The 21,031-nt window shown below is 39.7% G+C and overlaps 1 protein-coding gene across 24 annotated transcripts in view; it reads right to left on the bottom strand.

The window, feature by feature from the left end:
• Positions 1 to 280: 280 nt before the first annotated feature.
• LOC107802802 (uncharacterized) overlaps positions 281 to 21,031 on the bottom strand; it is a 29,930-nt gene continuing 9,179 nt past the window's right edge. For 6 of the 24 annotated variants that reach the window (XM_075256345.1, XM_075256407.1, XM_075256349.1 and 3 more), the window contains 9 exons: positions 5,848 to 6,005; positions 5,479 to 5,754; positions 5,287 to 5,377; positions 5,083 to 5,215; positions 4,928 to 5,006; positions 4,696 to 4,828; positions 1,048 to 1,205; positions 825 to 945; positions 281 to 734 (listed from right to left, as the gene is read on the bottom strand). In XM_075256345.1, the coding sequence (XP_075112446.1) occupies positions 525 to 734; positions 825 to 945; positions 1,048 to 1,205; positions 4,696 to 4,809 (603 nt within the window). In that variant the 5' untranslated portion in view covers positions 4,810 to 4,828; positions 4,928 to 5,006; positions 5,083 to 5,215; ... (1 more) ...; positions 5,479 to 5,754; positions 5,848 to 6,005 and the 3' untranslated portion in view covers positions 281 to 524. Of the gene's footprint in view, positions 735 to 824; positions 946 to 1,047; positions 1,206 to 4,695; positions 4,829 to 4,927; positions 5,007 to 5,082; positions 5,216 to 5,286; positions 5,378 to 5,478; positions 5,755 to 5,847; positions 6,020 to 21,031 lie in introns of all 24 variants that reach the window. The other 18 variants (XM_075256356.1, XM_075256352.1, XM_075256384.1 and 15 more) reach the window with 10 other exon arrangements.

Below are 21,031 nucleotides of genomic sequence, written 5' to 3'. Positions count from 1 at the left end.
TTCAGCGATGTACAGTTCTAACCTCAATCAATCCACTGAAGATACATTCTTCATAGCAATTACTGAATCTTTGCATAGAACAGCATGTTTGTAACATTAATGTGAAACAAACAAGATATATAGCAACACTACATTCAGTTTCTACATTTCAATAAACAGACTAGTATGTACAACATCTAGAGGCCGCTCCAATATCCAAAAATAATACCAATTGCCTTCAAAAACATAGGCACATACTACTGACAACTATCTACGCAAAAAATGTGGAACAGTTTGTTAAGGCGGCCAAAATATCTAAACTTTGTTAAAAGATCGGTATGATCTGGAAAAATGTTATCAAAATGTGCATGTACATCGCATACTGTCTGAGCGAACATCACTGGTTCGACAATCTGTACAAATAATATATTCATTTTAAGAACATTAGTACATCGTAAAATATGGTATTTGAGTTTCTAACCTTGATTGTAGCTTTGGTAGAGTACTTGGTTCCCTTTTCCGTTTCTTAGTTGCTTTTGCATCAGTCACAAGTATTGGCTCTTCTTCCATAATTCTGTCGGCACCACTCGCAGATGTTGACTCTTCTGGTAGAAACATGGTTGGTTTTTCAGTGTATGACAAAAGAACCAGAGAACCTGCATTTTTGTCTGGTGTTCTGGATGATGACCTTTGTAGTTGAATTCTGAATAGTTTATCAGTAGTTGGTTGATATGGGCAACAGGGAATAACTCATTCTGTAAACAGATAGTAATATAGATATCATATCAGAGTATTATATTAAGTTTGTTGACCTATGTTACCTGCAATGTTGTATGTGTATGTACCTTAACAGCGGTGATATCATATATCTGTTCAGCTGTCATTGATAATATTCTTTCGCCCAAGCCTTTAGACATTGTTGTTATTGTGCCAGTTTCGTCTGTAATTTCTACCTCAAAGTGGCACCTATGATGTGGTATATTGTAAATTATTTTAGTTGAGGTACAATAGATGGCATACAATATCAAATATTGTCAATGATATAACCTTATTAGTAGTAGTTGTTACCTTGGAATTAACATTCGTGGCAGCCTGCAGTTTATGCATTGAATCTCCTTTTTTATTTTGCTCCGAACAAGATGGTTACATTCAGAACAACCTAGCAGGTAAAATCGTTGGAAATGCTCAGGTAGTGAAATTTCTCCTTCGACGTAAAAACTTTCCGCCTGCAAAGTGTTAACACGGAGTAATAATAGAAGGAAAACTTAGTGGGTAAGAGACAAAATGACTTGATTTTTTGTTCTTTTTATCCAGGTAAAAGCATGTGAAACAATGTGCATGTTGAAATAAATTGTGCACCCGTAGTTGTAAGTAGCATGAGTTAAGTGACAGATAATGATACATATTTACGTATAGTTTATCCTACATAACCAAATTATAGATGAGAAAGCAATTTCATCTTTGTATAACTATAAATAACTCCTATTGCACATTAAACAGAAAGAAGAATATTAGATCAATAAATACTGCAAATAACATGAAAGGGAAAAAAGTTTGTTCCACTTCTGAACAAATTTGCTCAGAGCCTATTTTAACTTTGCGGAGGCAATCATTTCTACTTAAGACTCATCTTAACTTTAGTTATGTAATTGAGAGAAACTTTAGATAAGACTTCCAATAATCTATGATGTCGGAAGTAGCAGCAGAATCGAAAATAGTGTTACGTATGGGGTTAAGCAAGAATCGACTTAACAGAAAGAATCTTCACCTCAATCAGGACAGAAAATACAGAAATGAAAACATATAACGAAAACAGCTAGAGTGGATACAGTATTAGTCAAAAATGATTGAGAAGCCACTACGAAATGAATATCCTTTTTGTCACATATAATTGTGCTCATTGATAGGCAGTTGTAGGACAATTTTCAGATGTTCTTTAACTTTTTTCTACAGTAAAACTAAGGAAAAACTTAAAGGTAAATACTAATATGAATAGTCAGTTAACCATCTGCTCCAACCTAAAATTCATTTGGTAAAGGATTTCCTATTCTTTAATCCAACCCCTATATATACTTCTCCTTTGCATCTTCTTTTCTTCACATACAAGTTTAAAGTATTGGTTATAAGTACACTTCTTACATAAAAAATAAACCAACAAAGCAATACTTTTAGTTTCTTGTCTTTTTTAACTCCATTTGTTTTCCAAGTTAGAAGCAATAAAATATCAAAGATGATGATGTCTATATTCAGTTCCTTTGATGCTCTCTCTGCTGAAGTTTTTGGATAAAAGGTCACAGAGCTTACGTAGGAAGGCCAGTGAAGATAAAATTATATATAATTTCACAAATATTTGCAACCAAACACTTATCCAATTTGAACAATTTCTAGTCAGCAGAAATTCTGAAAATTAGGAAAAGAAGAAACCAAAACCTATCTTATAACTATAAGAGAGGCATAAAGAGTAAAGACATATAATTTCAAGGAATTTTTGGTCAGGCAAATTAACTGGGAGTAAGAGCTCCGTAAGTTTAACCTAATAAGTTATAGTATGTTTTTCACTGTACTATCTAACACCATATTTCTTCTAAACCTTTGTCAACGGGAAAAAAACTCTCAAACTATTTGAAAAGGAATTCACAAAATTAGTGTTTTGAGTTGGGAGGGGTAGATGGCATCTTATTTCAATATTGTAAAAACTTAAAAACTTTTGAATAAAGTAAAGAATTTCAAAAAAAAAATATTGAAACACTTTTGGAAACAAACACCATCCAATCCTCTGCATTGCAGAAATTGTTGTTGAACCATTAGCAATAATGAAGAAGCTTATTAGCTGAACTATGGGTAGTAAACACAACATTCGAATACTAAATTTATCTCCAAAGATTATTTCTGGTAGAAAATGAAAATTTTAAGCTGTAATAAAACAGCGACAACCCAATTTAAACAATTTGTACGCAGCAGCTATTTCAAAAATCAGGAAAATAAGAAAGCTGAGAAATTCAACAATACAATCTGGAGGTTCATACAAGACATGCCTACCATTTCGAGTGGCGTTTAAGTTTATCTTCCAGTGTTAACTATTTATTAACTTTCGTGTGTCAACTGTCCTCAGATAAGAACGGTAAAGACAGTTACTGAGCAACTCTAGTACTCCAGTAATAAAAGACGTGACTTTATTGTTATTCAGTGAAAGTCCGCTCTAGCAAAGAGTAGTAACCATACCATCCAAACTAAAAATTGACAAACTATATATCAATGACTTTATTAATAATACACAACTTTAACAAAATAATCACAGCAACTCAATTTTCCCTTTTGGTCTTGGAATAACATGCATTCTAGAGTTTTATTGTGAAAAACTTATCAGTGCATAACCTACAAATGTTGTGCATTACCACTAAGCCTCAGATGACATATGAAGATATAATGAAAACATAAAAATGTAATACTGAAATAAGGATTGCCTAAGAAAACAGATAACAGGGTAAACTTTTGGTGTTTTACCAAGAAGAAACTTAGAAAGGAAAAATTAGTAATCAAAGGCATAACAAGATCCAATAGTGGTCAAGATGACATTGTGAGGTACGCAAAGGAGGGTTGAAACATAGGAAAAATCAGCAATGGTGCGAATGCCATAGTAGAAGTGGTGAAAGAAGAAATACATCAGAAGAATATAACTGGTAAATGAGAAAAATGTGCTATCAGTAATCCAAAAATAGATAACAACGGGATATGGTCAACTACCATATCTAGACATCAGAGATAACATAATTCATATTTTCATAGAGAATCTTATTGTTGCACCAATTGGAGTTATGATTCTTTACATTGTAAGCACGGAGAGCTTCCTGAAATTAGGACAAAGGACAACAAGTATTTCTTGAAGCTATCTCTTTATCGAATTAAGTCATTTCAAGATTCCTAAGTAAGTTCAAGTGGATTAGCTTAATCCCTTCATAGCATAATGCTAAATTTGTCACGAATTGGCGGGGAATAGAGCAAGTTGTTCTTCCTCGTACAAGTCTCATTCTTTGGTTAATTTTCTCATTCATGTGAAGCAAAAGTTTCAATTTCTCCATAGTAGTACCTTCGTTGACTTTGGGTTCACTAATGACTAAATTGGTCATGTATATAGCTAAATGTTTGTTACTTTACTGACCAAGCAGTCCATCAAAGGGAAGACAGGAAAAACGTAATCGATGATGATGTTTCTATTTGGGAAAAATAGGTCAATAAGAAGATCAGAAGATAATAAGGCACCTGTGGAATACCAGTAACAATAAAATGTAATTCTTTTAATGAAAACCAACTCTTGTCCTGACCTTATTAGATTTGCTATTATGTTAACGTGTGTGAATGTGCAATAACTAACAAAAGTGTTCATCACAATAAGCCAATTTTCCCAATCATTCTTGAAAATGACTGCATTCTAGAGCTTCATTATATAAAACTTAGATTTAGAAGTTTGTTGAATGCGGTGCATTACCACTAAAGTTGAAAAGATTGTGCCAAAAAAAAAAAGAAATTGAAGCACACTGCTTTGATGCAAATACCAAAAAATCTTCAAAACACAGAGTCGTAAGAACAAAGAACACTAAAAATAATTTTTATATACGAATCCTCATAATAAAATTCATTGAACTGTTATCCATATTGTATAAAAGATACATTGTGTGGCAGTTCTCGGCATTTTATTTTGTAATTTAGTGAACTCACAGTGGAGGTTTGCGTAGCAATAGCTGAAACAGATAATATTTCATCGTCAACAGCTACAAGATTAAGCGATGAAGCTGACTCTGCTGAACTCTTCATTGTGTATTCGATTAGCATTTGTTTGTTCTCATTTATCCTGTAATTCACACAGAAAATGTCAGACAATTATTTTTCCACAGAAGAAATAACAACTAAATAATAATGTGGTACATTTTAAGCACAATTTGTATTGTACCAATTCCGTAATTCGGTTGCTTGCACATATAGGGGATTGATTAAGATTGTTGAGTTATATCTTGTTGCGAAACGGGTAACTGTGCATGAAAATTTTGTTAATAACCAACGCGAAACAATAATCCATATATAGGAACAGGAGTTGCATGAACTTACCACCCTGATATTTTGTGGTACCTATCCGCTTTGCGAGAATAATAGGATATTCTTGTAGTTGCCTCACTTGTCTCAGTAACTCAGCTCCTTCATTGCTTGCCAAGTCTTCCCATATAGTGAAGAAGAGAGGTTTCTTCATGTACATGTACTTTTATAAGTGTGAGCTAGAGATTTTGTTATGCAACAGAAGATTAAATGACTCACATTTTGTCCATAACTATGGCCTCTTGAAATCTCTTACTCTGATCAACGGTGTATTGCATTGCCCCACAGTTTGCCACCACAGCTAATAGATCTGTTGTTATAAACAAAAAACAAATGTACGTCAAACCAATATACTTGAATGAGTTTCAAGCAATTAAGCTGTTATAAAGCATAGGGTAATTTGAAACATACCAACTCAACACCGGAAGGCTGTTGTGCAACGTCGGCGAACGAAATCGTACTCAGTCTTGACGGAAGAGGTAACGATGCCTCCTTTTCATTATTTTTTTGGATAGACTCCACAATAGTAAATCTGTCAACGATCCACTCAAATTGGCCTATATGTAGTGAATAAGGCTGCGGATTTCTAACCTTGGCAGTTGAAATCAGATATGTCTCAAAAAGTTCGAACAAGTTATCACATCTTCTAATATCGTCACCATAAAGTATCACACAAACTTGTTCCTCCTACAATGTTATTAAGAATGATGACTAAGTAATTATTGGAAGAGTACAAGTGAAAAGAAGTTATGTTACAACTATAGTTGTAACTTGACTTACGCTTACATCCTGGACAATTATTGTCTGAAAATGAACTCGTTGATCTCTACTGTCTCGTGGCCGAAATTTGTCTACAGCCTGGACTTTGCAAGTCCATTATGTAGTTAGTGGTGTAATTTCACTAATACTAAGTCTTTGTTCCATTTTATTAATATAACCTGCATATTGGTAACTGTAAAATTGCAAGAACAAACCATCCCACATTACAAATATGAGGCAGCAAATATATGTAAAATACACTTGACATTTTTTGCAACAATTAGGAATTTCTAGTAAAAGTTGGATTTGGATTTTGTAATCACTACATTTCTGAGTGTTGGAACTCCCTGCGTCACGAAAGAATTGAAAACTTTGTTAAAGATATTCAAGAAATTTTGGTAATATGGAGAAAAGGCAGATCTTAATACGATTGGCATGATAAGTGAAATTCATAGGCCAAAATCCTTTGAAGTTAGGCAAATATACAAACTTAAATCACGGTTCCTTTCACTCTACTTTCAGATTCAATTCAAACAGACATGAAAAAAAGAATGTGCATCAAGTCCTTCACTATCGATTCCTTTATTTTATTTATTTTTGTCAAAATGGGATTTAAGAACGAACTCAAAGAACTGATTCGTTTATTTTATTGAAGTTAATTCTGCCAGCAGTTAAGCATATCATCCAGATTCCTTAAAGTAATGCAAAGTTTTTTAGAATGATTCTGACCTAAAATGGCTTGAACTGAAGAAGTTTCAAATTTTTCATGAACTTCCTTACCGCAGGACTATTATGTATAGTTTCCTGAAAGGTTTATTCAAACTTATGTATTCCTGTAGCTTATAAAGAGAACAGCATAGGCTATACTTTTATTGGTTTTAGAAAAGCTATGTGAAAGTTTCCTTCTAGTGACTTCATACTAACTCTTCTTTCTCAAATTGACTAAATATATCATTGATTGTATGATTTCCTTTATCAGAAGCAGTTGTGAGCACGTGATTTTTGCTTCACGAAAACAACTCCCAAAGAAATCGAAAAATAAAATAAATTGCTTTTGGGTACAATTTTGAGAACTTTGCGTGACATTTTGGATAATTATTTTTGTCTGTGAATGTTTAGTTTGTTTTAATTAATTAAAAATATAAAAAATATATGGTGCATGCACATTTAAGATTTAATTGTGCACTTAGGAATTAGTTGAACCATGTTTTGTTTTAAGAGAAAGAAAATCACAAAATAATGTATTTTTTGCATTTCATGTTCAAGTTATGTGATTTTATTTGATTGTGTGTGTTAATTGTTATTAAAAAGTTAGTAGTAATTTTGTAAATTAATCTGGTCCAATAAGCTAATTTAGGATTTTTGGAATTTTTTGTTTTATTAGTCTAAGAAAAGAAAGGCAAAATAAAAGAGTGTTAAGTCATATTTGGGCCAAATCAATTTAAAGTCCAAATAATTTTTCTTCCCCTTTGAAATTGAAACCCGGATACCCAGCCCATACCTCATCCCCGACCTGGTCTGCCCCATAGCCCAAACAACCAACCCCCCTTTCCCCATTTTCATTTTCATTTTTCTAAACCCATAACCAAAAAAAAACTAAACATCCGCCCCCTCTTCTTTCTTCTTCTTCTTCGAAAAACCACCCCCCATGGCTGCCCTCCTTCCCCCTCACCACCATCTGCCCCAAGCGACCCCTCCAGCTCCAAACGACCACCCCCATGGCTGCTTCCTTCTTCATCTTCGTCCGAACGACCACCCCCTATGGCTGCCTTCTTCTACTTCTTCTTCGAACAACCAACCCCCATGGCTGCCCTCCTTCCCCCTCACCACCATCTACCCCAAGCGACCCCTCCAGCTCCAAACGACCACCCCCATGGCTGCTTCCTTCTTCATCTTCGTCCGAACGACCACCCCCCATGGCTGCCTTCTTCTACGTCTTCGTCCAAACGACCACCCCACATGGCTGCCCCCTCCTCCTTCTCCCTCGACACTAATTGCTGCCTCTCCGTCGAGCAGCAGCGAGCAGCAACATCTCCAAGCCACTGCTGCTCCAGCTCCACTGTCACGCCAACGACCCCTTCGTCGTCTCCCAGTCCTTCTCCATAACCACCCTTTTCCGTCGAGCAGCAGCGAGCAGCAACATCTCCAAGCCACTGCTACTCCAGCTCCACTGTCACGCCAATGACCCCAGCAGAGTCCCCAACCCTTCTCCATAACCACCCTCCAGTCCAAAACGAGACTAGCCATCCGAGGTCGGGCTCAGTGGTACGTCGAGGTTCCGTTCGAGTCCGTGTCTGTTAATCAAGTATCGAAACAGTGTCGTGAACGAAGCTGTGTTTCATCGGAAGTTCATCATTGTTCGACGTCGAATCATTAGCATAAAGGTCAGCCATAGCTCGTTCACGGATTTTTTTGTTTGCTTTTTCTTTGGAATTTCGTTTTCACTGTGTGTAACAGAGCAAGAAAGTACAGTAGTAAAGGTCATATCTTTTACCTCGAATCTATGCTATTCACGGACCTATTTGTGGTTTCGTTTTTAATGTGGGTTCATTTTGATAAAATCCGCGCATGAAGTATCCTACTGCATATTCGTTGAAATTATATGTGTATGCGTTTTTCCTACTATTTTGAGTTCAATTGATGATTGTGTTTAGTGATTTGGATATACTTGTTTGTTTTGTTAAGTTTGTTTCTGATATGAATCTGGCCTTGTTGAATTGTCCTGATGTTGTTGATTGGGAGTTAGTTTCATGTGTTTTAATTAGTCAATTGTTAGGATTTCTCACTTAAGATTGGTTATAGCTGCTGTAGTTTGGTTAATTAATTTAGGAGGATTGGATATAGCTGATGGGGTATAATGGTAATTTCAATAGTTTCAAGGATATTTCGGGATTTAAAATTTTTAATTTGAGTGCTCTGCCCACTAAGCACTAATAATATTAAAATAATACATTGTTTAATACATAGTGGGGGACAAGACATGTGGCAGTGAGAACTAATACATTTGTTTAATATAGTGGGGGACAAAATATTTGCTAGTGGAGAACAAAGCAGAGTGGGGAACAAGGCATGCAAGTGTGGGGAACAAAACATAATGGTATGAAAAGCTTAAAAAGGATTGATTAAAATATGTTGCTCATACCTGTTTTGGGTTATAAATAGGGTCATTTCAAGACAGAAAATAGGGCTGGTTTTTTGGAAGGAAAAATCAGTTCTCTTTCAGTCTTTTTTTTTCCAGAGAGTTTAGGCTGGATTTTTAACATTTAAAAGTTCAGTAATTTGAGAGTAAAAAAAGGAGCCTGGTTTTTAATCCTAAAAGGTTCAGTGTTTGGAGAGTTAAGAAACTAAAAAGGGTTTCAATTGGTTCTTCCTGAGTTTGCTATTGGTTATTGGCTACTGTTTTCATTGGGTGTTGCTGGAACTTTGTTGGTTCCTTCCTTTTTAATTTGTCACTGGGTTGTTCTGTCACTGCGTTGTTGTGTTATTACTGTTGCTGAATGCTCCTTCGTCTTCTTTTATTTCCGTTATCCAGTTCTACAGCTCTCAAATTTAAAGGAAAGGAAGTAAAGAGTTGTTGGAATGGATTTCTGAAAAAAACTATTTCTTTGTGTTTAATTTGATGTATAAGCAGTAGTTCACTTGATATTTCATAGTATGTATTGGAATGATTTTGAAATGCATAAACTGGACTGGTTGAATCTATTTCTACAAACATGGAATATCAATTGTAATTAATCTTAGTTGGTGATTACTAGTTATGAAATATACTGTATTTAGTTCTTTTGTTCAGTAGTCGTGAAACAGTTTCAAATAGTTTATGTCGCAAAACAGGTTCAAATAGTTTATGAAAATCAGCATGTTGGTTTAATAGGTTTAATTCTGAAATCGCGAGTTCACTTGAGTAAATAACATCATTTTAAATAGCAATGTGAATAATGTTAGTAACTAATGTTAGTTCTCGAATGTTAGTGATTCATGTTAGCTTGATGTCAGTTTTAAGCATTGATGCATTTTTCAACAAATCGTAAAAAGAGCTCAAAAATGGCTTTATATTCCACATAGTTAACTCCAATAATCCAATTCATATAATGAAGCTAAAGTTGAACTGGATCGAAATGGTAGCTAGTTTGTTAATATTTACAACGGCAGGCGGCGGATCTTAAGTTAGGTAGCGGGTTCAAACTAGAAGGTGTTTCCTTTTGTTTGGACCCGGACTTGAATTTGAAGCCCGAACTTTTAATGCTAATTGATTAGGATTTTTCTTTATTATTAAAGACCAATAAATAGAAAATCATAGTCGCTTTAGGATATCCTTGAATAAAAAATGAGATGAGCATCGCCAAATAAAAAATACAGAATTGCGAGGCCCTCAATAAATATTTGTTTTAAAATACTTAGACTTAGGGACGGGCCATTTAGCCAATTTCACGGCCTTCCCCAAAAGATAACAACGCGCAAGTCACTTCCGACGCGCTTTAAATAATTTACTCTCTTAAACTCGGGTGCACATTTATGTGACCCAAAGCCAAATCTCAACGAAGTCAAAATGTGTCGCTAATCACGGGTACATTGATTGTGACGTGGTTCGAGATACATTTCCATAATGTTGCAAATTCCTTTTAAAAATAATGAATGAGACGAGGCTCGACAAACAAAAATACACAAGCTGCGGGACCCTCTATACGTGTTGGTAAAATTACTTAGACTTCGGGATGGGCCGTTTAGCAAAATTTCACGGCCCTACCCAAAATAATGATACGCTAGTCGCTTTAGGCGCGTATTTAATAATGTTATCTTCTTAAACTCGGGTGCACATTTATGTGACCCAAATCCAAATCTCAACAGAGTTGAAATGTGTCAATAACCACGGGTGCATTGATGTGACGTGGTTCGAGATGTATTTTCACGATGTTGCAATTCTCGGTAAAAAATAATAATAATAAGAGCGGTACACAGTTAAAATTTGCACATAGATTCAACATGTATAAAAAATCAGATAAATAAGCCGAATATGACAGTGGAGCGAGCGTGCTAGAACCACGGAACTCGGGAATGCCTAACACCTTCTCCCAGGTTAACAGAATTCCTTACTCGGATTTCTGGTTCGTGGACTGTAATACAGAGTCAATATTTTCCTCGATTCGGGATTCAACCATTAACTTGGGACACCATAAATCTCCCAAGTGGCGACTCTGAATCTTTAAATAAAATCCCGTTTCGATTGTCCCTTAATTGGAAAAACTCTCTTTTAACGCCCCCCCGCGGGGTGTAGGTGAAAAAGGAGGTGTGACAGCTCTAGCGACTCTGCTAGGGACATAACCCAGAATCTCTGGTTCAGGGTTCAAAATTCGAGCTTAGATAAATTGTTATATTTGGCTTTATCTGATTTGGTTACATGTTTGGGCCTAATGTGCTAAATGATGCTTTTACCGCTTTGATATTATCCGAAATGTATATAAACTGTGCTGAACCCTTCTCTTCTTGCCTCCGGGGATGAGCTTGCTGGTCGAGACTCCCTATTCTGTTAGTGTCAATACCTGAAATAAGAAAGAGGCCGGATAAGTTACTAAGTCGGATGGCCTTTTGGTTCCCGGTACGTAGCCCCCTCCTCGACTCGAGTTGTCCGCTCGGGTACACAGTTTAGAACAAATACCCAGGTTATGAACCTAGAATAACTCAGCTTCATGCCGGATCCCTAGTAGGAACGTTTGTTTGCATCACATGCATTTGACTTTGGAGGCTCAACACAGGGGTTGGGTCTGTCTAGGACAGGTGTACCAAAAAATGGAAATGACCATCCTGATGCATCTTACTTTCTACCTGTGCATTTATTTGCTTCAGACTTGCATGCTGACCGACTTTTTGAGGAAAGCAAAATAGCAGTATGAGGGTTAAGGAGAGTTAATCGCCTGTTTTTGAAAAAAAAACAATGTCCAAATAGTGTCGAAACTCTGTCGAATTTTTCTTTTTGAGAAAGTGAAAAAAGAAAAGAAAAATATATATAGTTTTATTTGCCAATGAAAAGAGTCTGGTTTTCAAAAAGAAGTTTGTTTTATCGGCCCGAACAACGTCGGTTTGATTCTCACCGGATGTGAGATACGTAGGCAACCCTCATCGGGTCCAACTTCCCCTTTTTTGCAAAATACCCAGAAAATGTCAAAAATTTTAAGTTTCGTCATAAATAAGTCGGGTGACGCCGTTTTTGTCAAAATAGCCGAATGTTCCCAACAGGGACGCCGGAAGACTGACTTTGCATAAACATCCACTTGTAGTCATTTTTTGGATTTTTGATCGGTTGACTCACCCAGCCTCAATCTTCGTTCCCGAAGTGCTGAAAGGCCGTGTGCGGAACCGGATCTTCCTTTTAATTTGTGGAAAATTAAAAAATAGTCAATTAGTTGAGTCAAATAAATTTTATTTCTTAATCACCTTAATAAATGTGCAGGATGAGCACGATGCAAATTGAACCTTTTTTAATGACTAAAATCCCTTTCAAGTTGCGGCTATGGTGGGATGATTTAGGTAGTGAAGGGCAAGATGAGGTCAAGAAATATCTAAAATGTCTTACGGGTTTATTGGAAATCCAGCCTCGGGGGGATATCATAAGAGCTTTGGTCACCTGCTGGGACCCGACACACAATGTCTTCCACTTCTCCGATTTTGAACTCACTCCAACTTTGGAGGAAATAGCCAGGTACATCGGAAATGCTGAAGTGTCGTTGAGGCAAAAATACTTGGTTGCTCCAAGAGTTGTCACTGTGCATCGGTTTTTAGATTCGTTAAAGATACCCAGGACGATCCATAACCCAGATTTGGTCGCAGGTTTTTGTAATCCGCACTTCATATACGACAGATACGGTCATGTCGGAGGATTCAACAACCAGGGTAACAAGTTATGCAGCAAAGGTAACCGTCAGAAATGGGACGAGCATAGACGAGTGGCTTTTATGATAACCTTTTTGGGTCTTTTGGTATTTCCAAGGAAAGACGGAAACATTGATCTGAAAATAGTCGGGGTCGTCAGTACCTTGCTCACTCAAGATAAAAACTCTCTTGCGCCTGTGATAGTATCTGATATCTTTCGAGCTCTCAAAGCCTGCAAAGCCAAAGGGAACTTTTTCGAGGGGTGTAACTTGTTGCTACAAATATGGATGACTGAGCATCTCTGCCACCGTTCCCAGCTCTTGAGTTATGGTTCCTCGAAGAAAACTTGCATAGAAGAGTTCTACACAAGAATTAAGGGGGTCAGTCTACCCGAGGGAGTTACGGCGTGGACATCATTCTTTCGGACCCTCACCGCCAGCCAAATACAATGGACACTCGGATGGTTGCCTGTGGATGAAATCATATATATGCCAGCCACTGGGCCCGATTTCCTTTTGATGGGACTCCGGAGTATTCAGCCCTATGCCCCGTATCGAGTCTTGAGACAGTTGGGGAGATGCCAAATAGTTCCGAGAGATGAAGATCTTAGTGGCCAAGTAGTCGAGATCGGGCCCAACGGACAATTTCCTGAAGCAGTAGTCCGACAAATTTAGAGCGAGTGTCAATACTTAACATCCAATACATGTGTACGCGATCGGTCCAAGGGTGAAGTTTCGCCGGGATACCTTGCTTGGTTTAGGAAAGAAATCGAGTTTGGGAGACCGGCCAAAAGGCCCCATCTCCAGGAGTTCGTCCAGGCGTCGCAAAAACAGTGGGATTGGTTGGTTGAAGAAGAGAGTTACAGGGTAGAAATAGGCAAGCTGAGGCAACAGATTAGAGACCTGGAATTTGAAAATAGTCTGCAAGTTGATACCGATCGGGGAGAAAAGAGCAAATTGGCCCAAGAAAACGAGGCGCTGAAAGACCAAATCCGACAGATGAGGAGAGATGCTGACAAACAACAAAGGAGTCGGTCGGATGAGCGGTTGATAAAAGGGTTAAAAAGGGAAATTGGTGAGTGCCGGGATGATTTGAAGAAATCTAAGGATACCATAGCACAACTCCAGGAACAAGGAGCAAAGAGAACGTAAGAGCACACACGGTACTTACAGCAGGCAGGGAAAGATTATGAAAAGACCATTGTCAGTCTAAAAAGGAAGGTGACCACCCTAGAGAGCAAGGCGGCTAAACAAAACAAGGCTTTTGAAACCGAGAGTAAACACTGCTGTAATCTAATGGCCTCGATGGAAGATGAAATACATCAGTTACGGAAACAACATCTGCATGATTCTCGGGTTTTAAAGGCTAGAGGGGATCAGATAGAACGCCTACTCCTAGAGAAAGACCGAACCAGGAACAAGAGTCTGACTATTGCTCGTGCTATCACCAGGAAATTTTGGAAGTGCGAAAACATGACCCGTACTACTTTCTTCTCGGCGGTGATGATATTTGTGAAGCAAATTATGTACAAATTGGAACAGCTGGAAAGGAACCTTACACCTAAACCCGCGACGAGGCCGAATGACGCCCCGCGGGCACTCAAATTTAAAACTTTAATGTGTTCATAGTTTTGAATCTGCATTTTTTTTTCTTAGAGTCTGGTGTCTGTTAGAGTCTGTCTTTATTTCACATCAAAGTATGTCAGTAGTAATTGAGTTCGTACTTGGTTTGGTTTCGAATCTGTTATTTTCCTTTCCAAAAAGTGCCTGGTTTGTAATAGAGTGTTTATTAATGAAAAATCAAAAATTTCCAAAAAATATCTTTTTCTTTTCGCACTTATGTGCCAGAACTACGCGCGGTCTGATTCATGCAGGGACATGATACGTAGGCAATCCACATAAGATTCGACCACCACTAAAAAGAAAAAGAGAAAAGAAAAAAAAAAAGAAAAAGGGAAAAGAAGAAAAGAAAGAAAATAAAAAGAGAGATAAAGAAAGTTTCGGAAACACTTAAACAAGGCACAAACAAAGTAAGCCGGAATGACACATGCGGTCGAAGCAAAGACATGTTAGAAATGGTTAAACTGCCTAGGAACATTGCATCCCCCAACGTGAAATTGCAATATGTGTTAAACTCTAACGCTAACAAGTTTGTTGTTTATCCAGAGATTTCGAACCAGTTAGTTTGTTAGAACGTTCTGGCAGATTACCATTACCAAACAAGATCCAAAGGGCCCGTACTAAAAAGCATGACTAGTTCAGACCAAAGTGTCGAGGATGAAAGGACGGAGAATCAAATGCTGAAGGAGGAAATGGATAAGATGAGACAGGAGATGAAAGAAATGCAGCTGGCCTTAGCTAGGGTGCAAAAAGTGCCTAACCCTCCCATTATTCCCACTCTCCCACCAGGACACACGCCGGAATACCCTCCCCCCGGCCCTTCGACAAGCTTCCCCAGTCACCAATACTATCAGGGAAGAAATGCCTATGATCCCCAAGCTTCACAACCCAATCAGAACCCTCCTCCACCAAATGTTCCTGTTTTCGTGGCACCCCCACCAGCCACACTGCAAAGATCATCCAGCGAGCCGTTGTTTCAGGCTCACGATAACCAGTATTACCCCCCCGAACCAACCTTCAAAGCACCCGAGCCTCATACTTATAATACTCACTTCGAGCTCCCGGCAGAGACTTAAAAACCGGCTAAGAGCCCAGAGCAAGACGAAGTGCTTCGAAAGCTTAAAAGCCTGGAGCAATCCTTTAGGAATATCCATGGGTTAGGCAACCAAGTCAGTGTGGCCTACAAAGATCTGTGCCCATTCCCCGATGTTCAATTGCCGGCAGGTTTTAAGATGCCAAAGTTCGATCTATATGAGGGACATGGTGATCCCATGGCACATCTACGAGGTTTCTATAGTAAAATGAGAAGGGCAGGTGGAAAGGATGAGCTGCTGATATCTTATTTTGGTCAAAGTTTAAGCGGGTCCGCACTGGAATGGTACACGAGGCAGGATCCTAGCAGGTGGTATACCTGGGACGATCTAGCACAAGCATTTGCAGGTCACTTCCAGTATAACCTTGAGATCGTCCCTGACCGTCTCACATTGCTGAAACTTGAGAAGAACCCGGGGGAAAGCTTCCGAGAATTTGGGTTCCGCTGGAGAGAAGAGGAAGCAAGGGTTGATCCTCTTATGAGAGAGGGGGAAATGGTGGACCACTTTCTACAAACTCTAGAGCCAACTTACTTTGGTCACCTGGTGACGTCAGTTGGCAAATCTTTCAACGAAGTAGTAAAAATGGGCGGTATGATTGAGGAGGGACTTAAGTCCAACAAAATCCTAAGCTATTCGGCGATTAAAGCAACCACTCAGGCCATCCAGAGCGACATGGGAGGTGCACTCGGAAAGAAGAAAAGGGAAGATATCGTAACAGTCGAGGCAGGTACTTGGTCTAGATCCAGAGGTCCCACCCCTTACTACCAACCTAAACCCCATCACTCAAATTACCCACACATTCCATATGACCCTCCACAGCCCTACTACCCACCACAAGAGCCACATTTCTCTGTCCATCACACCCAAACTTACACCCAGCCTCCGGCTCGCCTGCAATGGCGTGTACTGGCTCCCCAAAATACATATCCCCCTCCACAAAACACATATCCACCACCAAGGGCCTACAGGAATCCTTCAGGACTAGGTTTTCATGGGAATCAGACTTTCAGGAATGAAAGGGTGCAGAGGCCGAGAACATTCACTCCGCTGGAAGAAACCTATACTACTCTGTTCCACAAATTGAGGCAGTTAGGCCTATTGAGTCCTGTGGAGCCCAAATTGCCAAATCCCGTTCCCAAAAATCTGGATCACTCGGTAAGCTGTGAATATTGTTCATGGGCTCCCGGTCATGAGACTGAGAAGTGTTGGAAGTTGAAGACTGCCATACAAGATCTTATTGACACCAATAGGATCGAGGTCCAGGAGCCAGAGGCACCCAACATCAATCAGAACCCGCTGCCGGCACACCACAGAACCCATATGATCGAACTAGTGCACGAAGGAGGGAAGCTCAAGAAGCCATCACAAACGGTAATGATGATCCGTGCCAGTCCGAAAGAAAAGTTTATCAGTGGAGAAGCGGTAGTACAGCCAGAAAGGGTAGAAGGCAAACCAGTGGTGGTGATGGGGAAGAGCTCGTCTGATGTTGCCAAGAACCCAGAGCAGATCAAAGTAACGGTGCAAGGGATATCAAGCACGCCAGTGTTGGTTGTGAAGGGGGCCCGCGTAGAACCAGTTGTTATCAGGCCAGTAATGCAGTTGCCGATAATCAGCGAGAAAGTTGTGCCATGGAGCTACAATCAAGTAATGGTAATGCACAGGGGGGAGGAAGTTGTGGAAGAAATATGTGAGGCACATAGGTTAACTCGTTCGGGAAGGTGTTTTTCCCCCGCAGAATTAAGAAGGGCCAATCCAGTAGCGACAAAGAATCCAGTTATCGAGGAAGGGGCGGAAGAATTTTTAAAGAAAATGAAGGCGCAAGATTATTCCATTGTGGAACAGTTGAGGAAGACCCCGACACAGATCTCATTGTTATCATTGTTGATCCATTCAGACGAGCACCTTCAGGTATTGATGAAAATTCTGAATGAAGCCCATGTTCCGGATAAGATCTCTGTGAATCATCTGGAGAAAATAGCAAACAAGATTTTCGAGGTCAACACGGTCACTTTTTCAGACGACGAGTTGCCCATGGAAGGTACAAAACACAATAGAGCCCTTTATCTGACCGTGAAGTGCGAAGACTCGGTAGTCACTCGAGTACTGATTGATAATGGGTCCAGCGCCAATATCTGTCCTTTGGCCACATTGAACAAACTGAAGGTCGATGGTGACCGGATTCACAAGAACAACATCTATGTTCGAGGGTTTGATGGTGGTGGTACAGACACGGTGGGTGACATCATACTTGAGTTAACAATTGGTCTAGTCGAGTTCACCATGGAGTTTCAAGTGTTAGACGTGGCAGTGTCATATAATCTTCTGTTGGGGCGACCCTGGATCCACACCGCCAAAGCAGTTCCTTCTACATGACATCAGATGGTCAAATTCGAGTGGGATAAGCAAGAGATCATAGTACATGGGGAAGACAATGCAAACGCCATAAGTGATGCCATCGTGCCATTCATAGAGACTGATGATAATAAGGGACCGTGGGTTTACCAGGTTTTCGATACAGTTTCAGTGGGTAAAATTTCTGAAGGCGAGGACCTTCCACTTCCCAGGATCGCAGCTGTGACTGTCATGGTAGCCTCGGAGATGTTGAAGAACGGGTTTGTGACAGGCAAAGGTTTAGGGGCTAAACTTCAGGGTATTGTTCAGCCGATTTCTTTGCCCAAAAATCTGGACATCTTTGGGTTGGGGTTCAAGCCTACATCGGCGGATGTGAGACGGGCCTGCAAGTTGAAGAAAAGAGTCTGAGTCCTTCCCAAGCCAATCCCGCGCCTATCCAGATCATTTGTCAGAGCAGGTATCAGAAAGCTGTCGATCTCGAAAGTTCTCGAACCACTGATTGGGCCAGATGGAGATTTGAATGAAGGTTTTGAAAGGTTGTTCGCTGATGTCAACATGATAGAAGCTGGAGAAGGTTCCAGTAAGGCAGACATACAGTTTGTAGGGCCTAGGGCCAATATCAACAATTGGATGGCTACTCCCCTTCCTACTCGGAGGGAGTCTTGGTAGTGGGCTCTGATTTTTCTTTCTTGTTTTTGGATTATTCCAGGGTTGTAATCCAGTTTTCTTTTGTATTCGGCAAAGTGTGAAACTCTGTTATCCTGTATTTTAATAAAGTGAAAGCCTTTTCTTCTTATTTTGTTTTAACTTTGTTTTCTTCTTTTCTCTTTCTGAATAGTTCTCTTTAAATTGGTTCTAATGACATGGCATGCACAATGGATCTTCAGCCCAGTCTAAAAAATCAATCTGATTCCGAACTAATTATACAAGGGGTTGATTATGATAAATGAATCGGAATACGATGAGGATGAAGCCTTTGAAGAGATAAACAGAGAGTTAAGCCAGTTTGAAGAGAAATCTAAGCCCAACTTAAATGACACAGAAGCCATCAATTTAGGGGATGCAGATGGTACCAGAGAAACTAAAATAAGCATCCACATTGCACCGAATATCCGGGAGGAACTAATCAAAGCACTTATTGAGTTCAAAGACATTTTTGCATGGTCGTATGATGACATGCCAGGGTTAAGCACGGATTTAGTGGTTCACAAACTGCCCACTGACCCGGCGTGTCCTCCCGTCAAGCAGAAATTGAGAAAGTTCAAGACAGATATGAGTGTGAAGATTAAAGAAGAAGTAACCAAGCAGCTGCAAGCAAAGGTTATTCGGGTCACTCGATATCCTAATTGGTTGGCTAATGTGGTGCCAGTGCTGAAGAAAGATGGGAAGATCAGGGTGTGTGTCGATTACCGCAATCTGAACAGGGCAAGCCCAAAGGATAACTTTCCATTACCCAACATCCATATCTTGATCGATAATTGTGCCGGATGTGAGATCGGGTCTTTTGTGGATTGCTATGCTAGGTATCATCAGATTCTGATGGATGAAGAAGACGCGGAAAAGACGGCTTTCATTACGCCGTGGGGGACTTATTTCTACTGGGTAATGCCATTTGGTTTGAAGAATGTTGGGGCAACGTACATGAGCGCAATGACTACTGTGTTTCATGACATGATACACAAAGAGATTGAGGTATACGTGGACAATGTGATTATAAAATCCAAGCATCAGGAAGACCACGTAGCAAACCTAAGGAAGTTTTTCCAAAGACTTCGAAGGTACGATATTAAGCTCAACCCGTCCAAATGTGCATTTGGTGTTCCATTTGGAAAGCTATTGGGATTCATCATCAGTCGGCGAGGCATTGAGTTTGACCCGTCAAAGATCAAATCCATCCAAGATTTGCCACCGCCGAAGAACAAGACAGAAGTAATGAGTCTGTTGGGAAGGTTGAATTATATCAGCAGGTTTATTTCTCAACTCACAGCAACTTGTGAGCCCATTTTTCGGCTACTGAAGAAAGATGTTGCGGTTGAGTGGACGGCAGAATGTCAGGAAGCATTTGACCAAATCAAAGGATATTTATCAAACCCACCTGTGTTGGTTCCACCTGAGCCGGGGAGAACGTTAATTCTTTATCTAACAGTCCTGGAGAATTCATTTGGTTGCGTACTGGGGCAACACGACATTACAGGAAGGAAGGAGCAAGCCATCTATTATCTCAGCAAGAAGTTTACAGTATATGAGGTTAAGTACACTCAACTTGAGAAGACATGTTGCGCCCTAACTTGGGTGGCCCAGAAATTGAAGCATTATCTGTCATCATATACTACTTATCTCATTTCACGCTTGGATCCACTGAAGTATATTTTCCAGAAGCCTATGCCTACAGGGAGATTGGCGAAATGGCAGATATTACTCATAGAATTCAACATCATCTATGTGTCGAGGACGGCCATCAAGGCCCAAGCATTGGCGGATCACTTGGCTGAGAATCCTGTTAATGAAGAGTACGAGCCATTGAGGACGTATTTTCCTGATGAAGAAGTTATGCATATAGATGAGTTGAAATTATCTGAGGAACTAGGTTGGAAGCTCTTCTTTGATGGAGCCGCAAATGCGAAAGGAGTTGGAATAGGAGCGGTACTTATTTTTGAAACAGGACATCATTATCCTGTTACGGCTCAGCTACGTTTCTATTGTACCAACAATATGGCTGAGTATGAGGCATGCATTCTGGGCTTACGGTTAGCTACAGACATGGATGTCCAGGACATCTTGGTCTTGGGAGACTCGGACCTCCTGGTGCATCAGATTCAGTGTGAATGGGAAACAAGGGATTTGAAGCTCATACCATATCGACAATGTTTGCACGATCTGAGCAAGCGATTTCGATCAGTGGAGTTCAGACACATCCCAAGAGTTCATAATGAGGTTGCCGATGCTTTGGCCACTTTGGCATCGATGTTGCATCACCCAGACAAAATTCATGTTGACCCATTGCATATTCAGGTTCATGATCAACATGCTTATTGCAACATGATAGAGGAAGAAAGGGATGGCGAACCATGGTTTTATGATGTCAAGGAATACCTCAGGATGGGGATATACCTGGAACAGGCCACCGGAGATCAAAAGAGAGCCATTCGGCGATTGGCAAATGGATTCTTCCTCAGTGGAGGAGTGTTGTACAAAAGAACCCCAGATTTGGGATTACTGAGATGTATAGATGCTAGTCAAGCCACGACAGTTATGACAGAGGTACATACTGGAGTT

Source organism: Nicotiana tabacum, chromosome 1 (assembly GCF_000715075.1).
Source record: "Nicotiana tabacum cultivar K326 chromosome 1, ASM71507v2, whole genome shotgun sequence".
Lineage (NCBI taxonomy): Eukaryota > Viridiplantae > Streptophyta > Magnoliopsida > Solanales > Solanaceae > Nicotiana > Nicotiana tabacum.
This window is presented reverse-complemented; position numbering and strand designations above follow the sequence as displayed.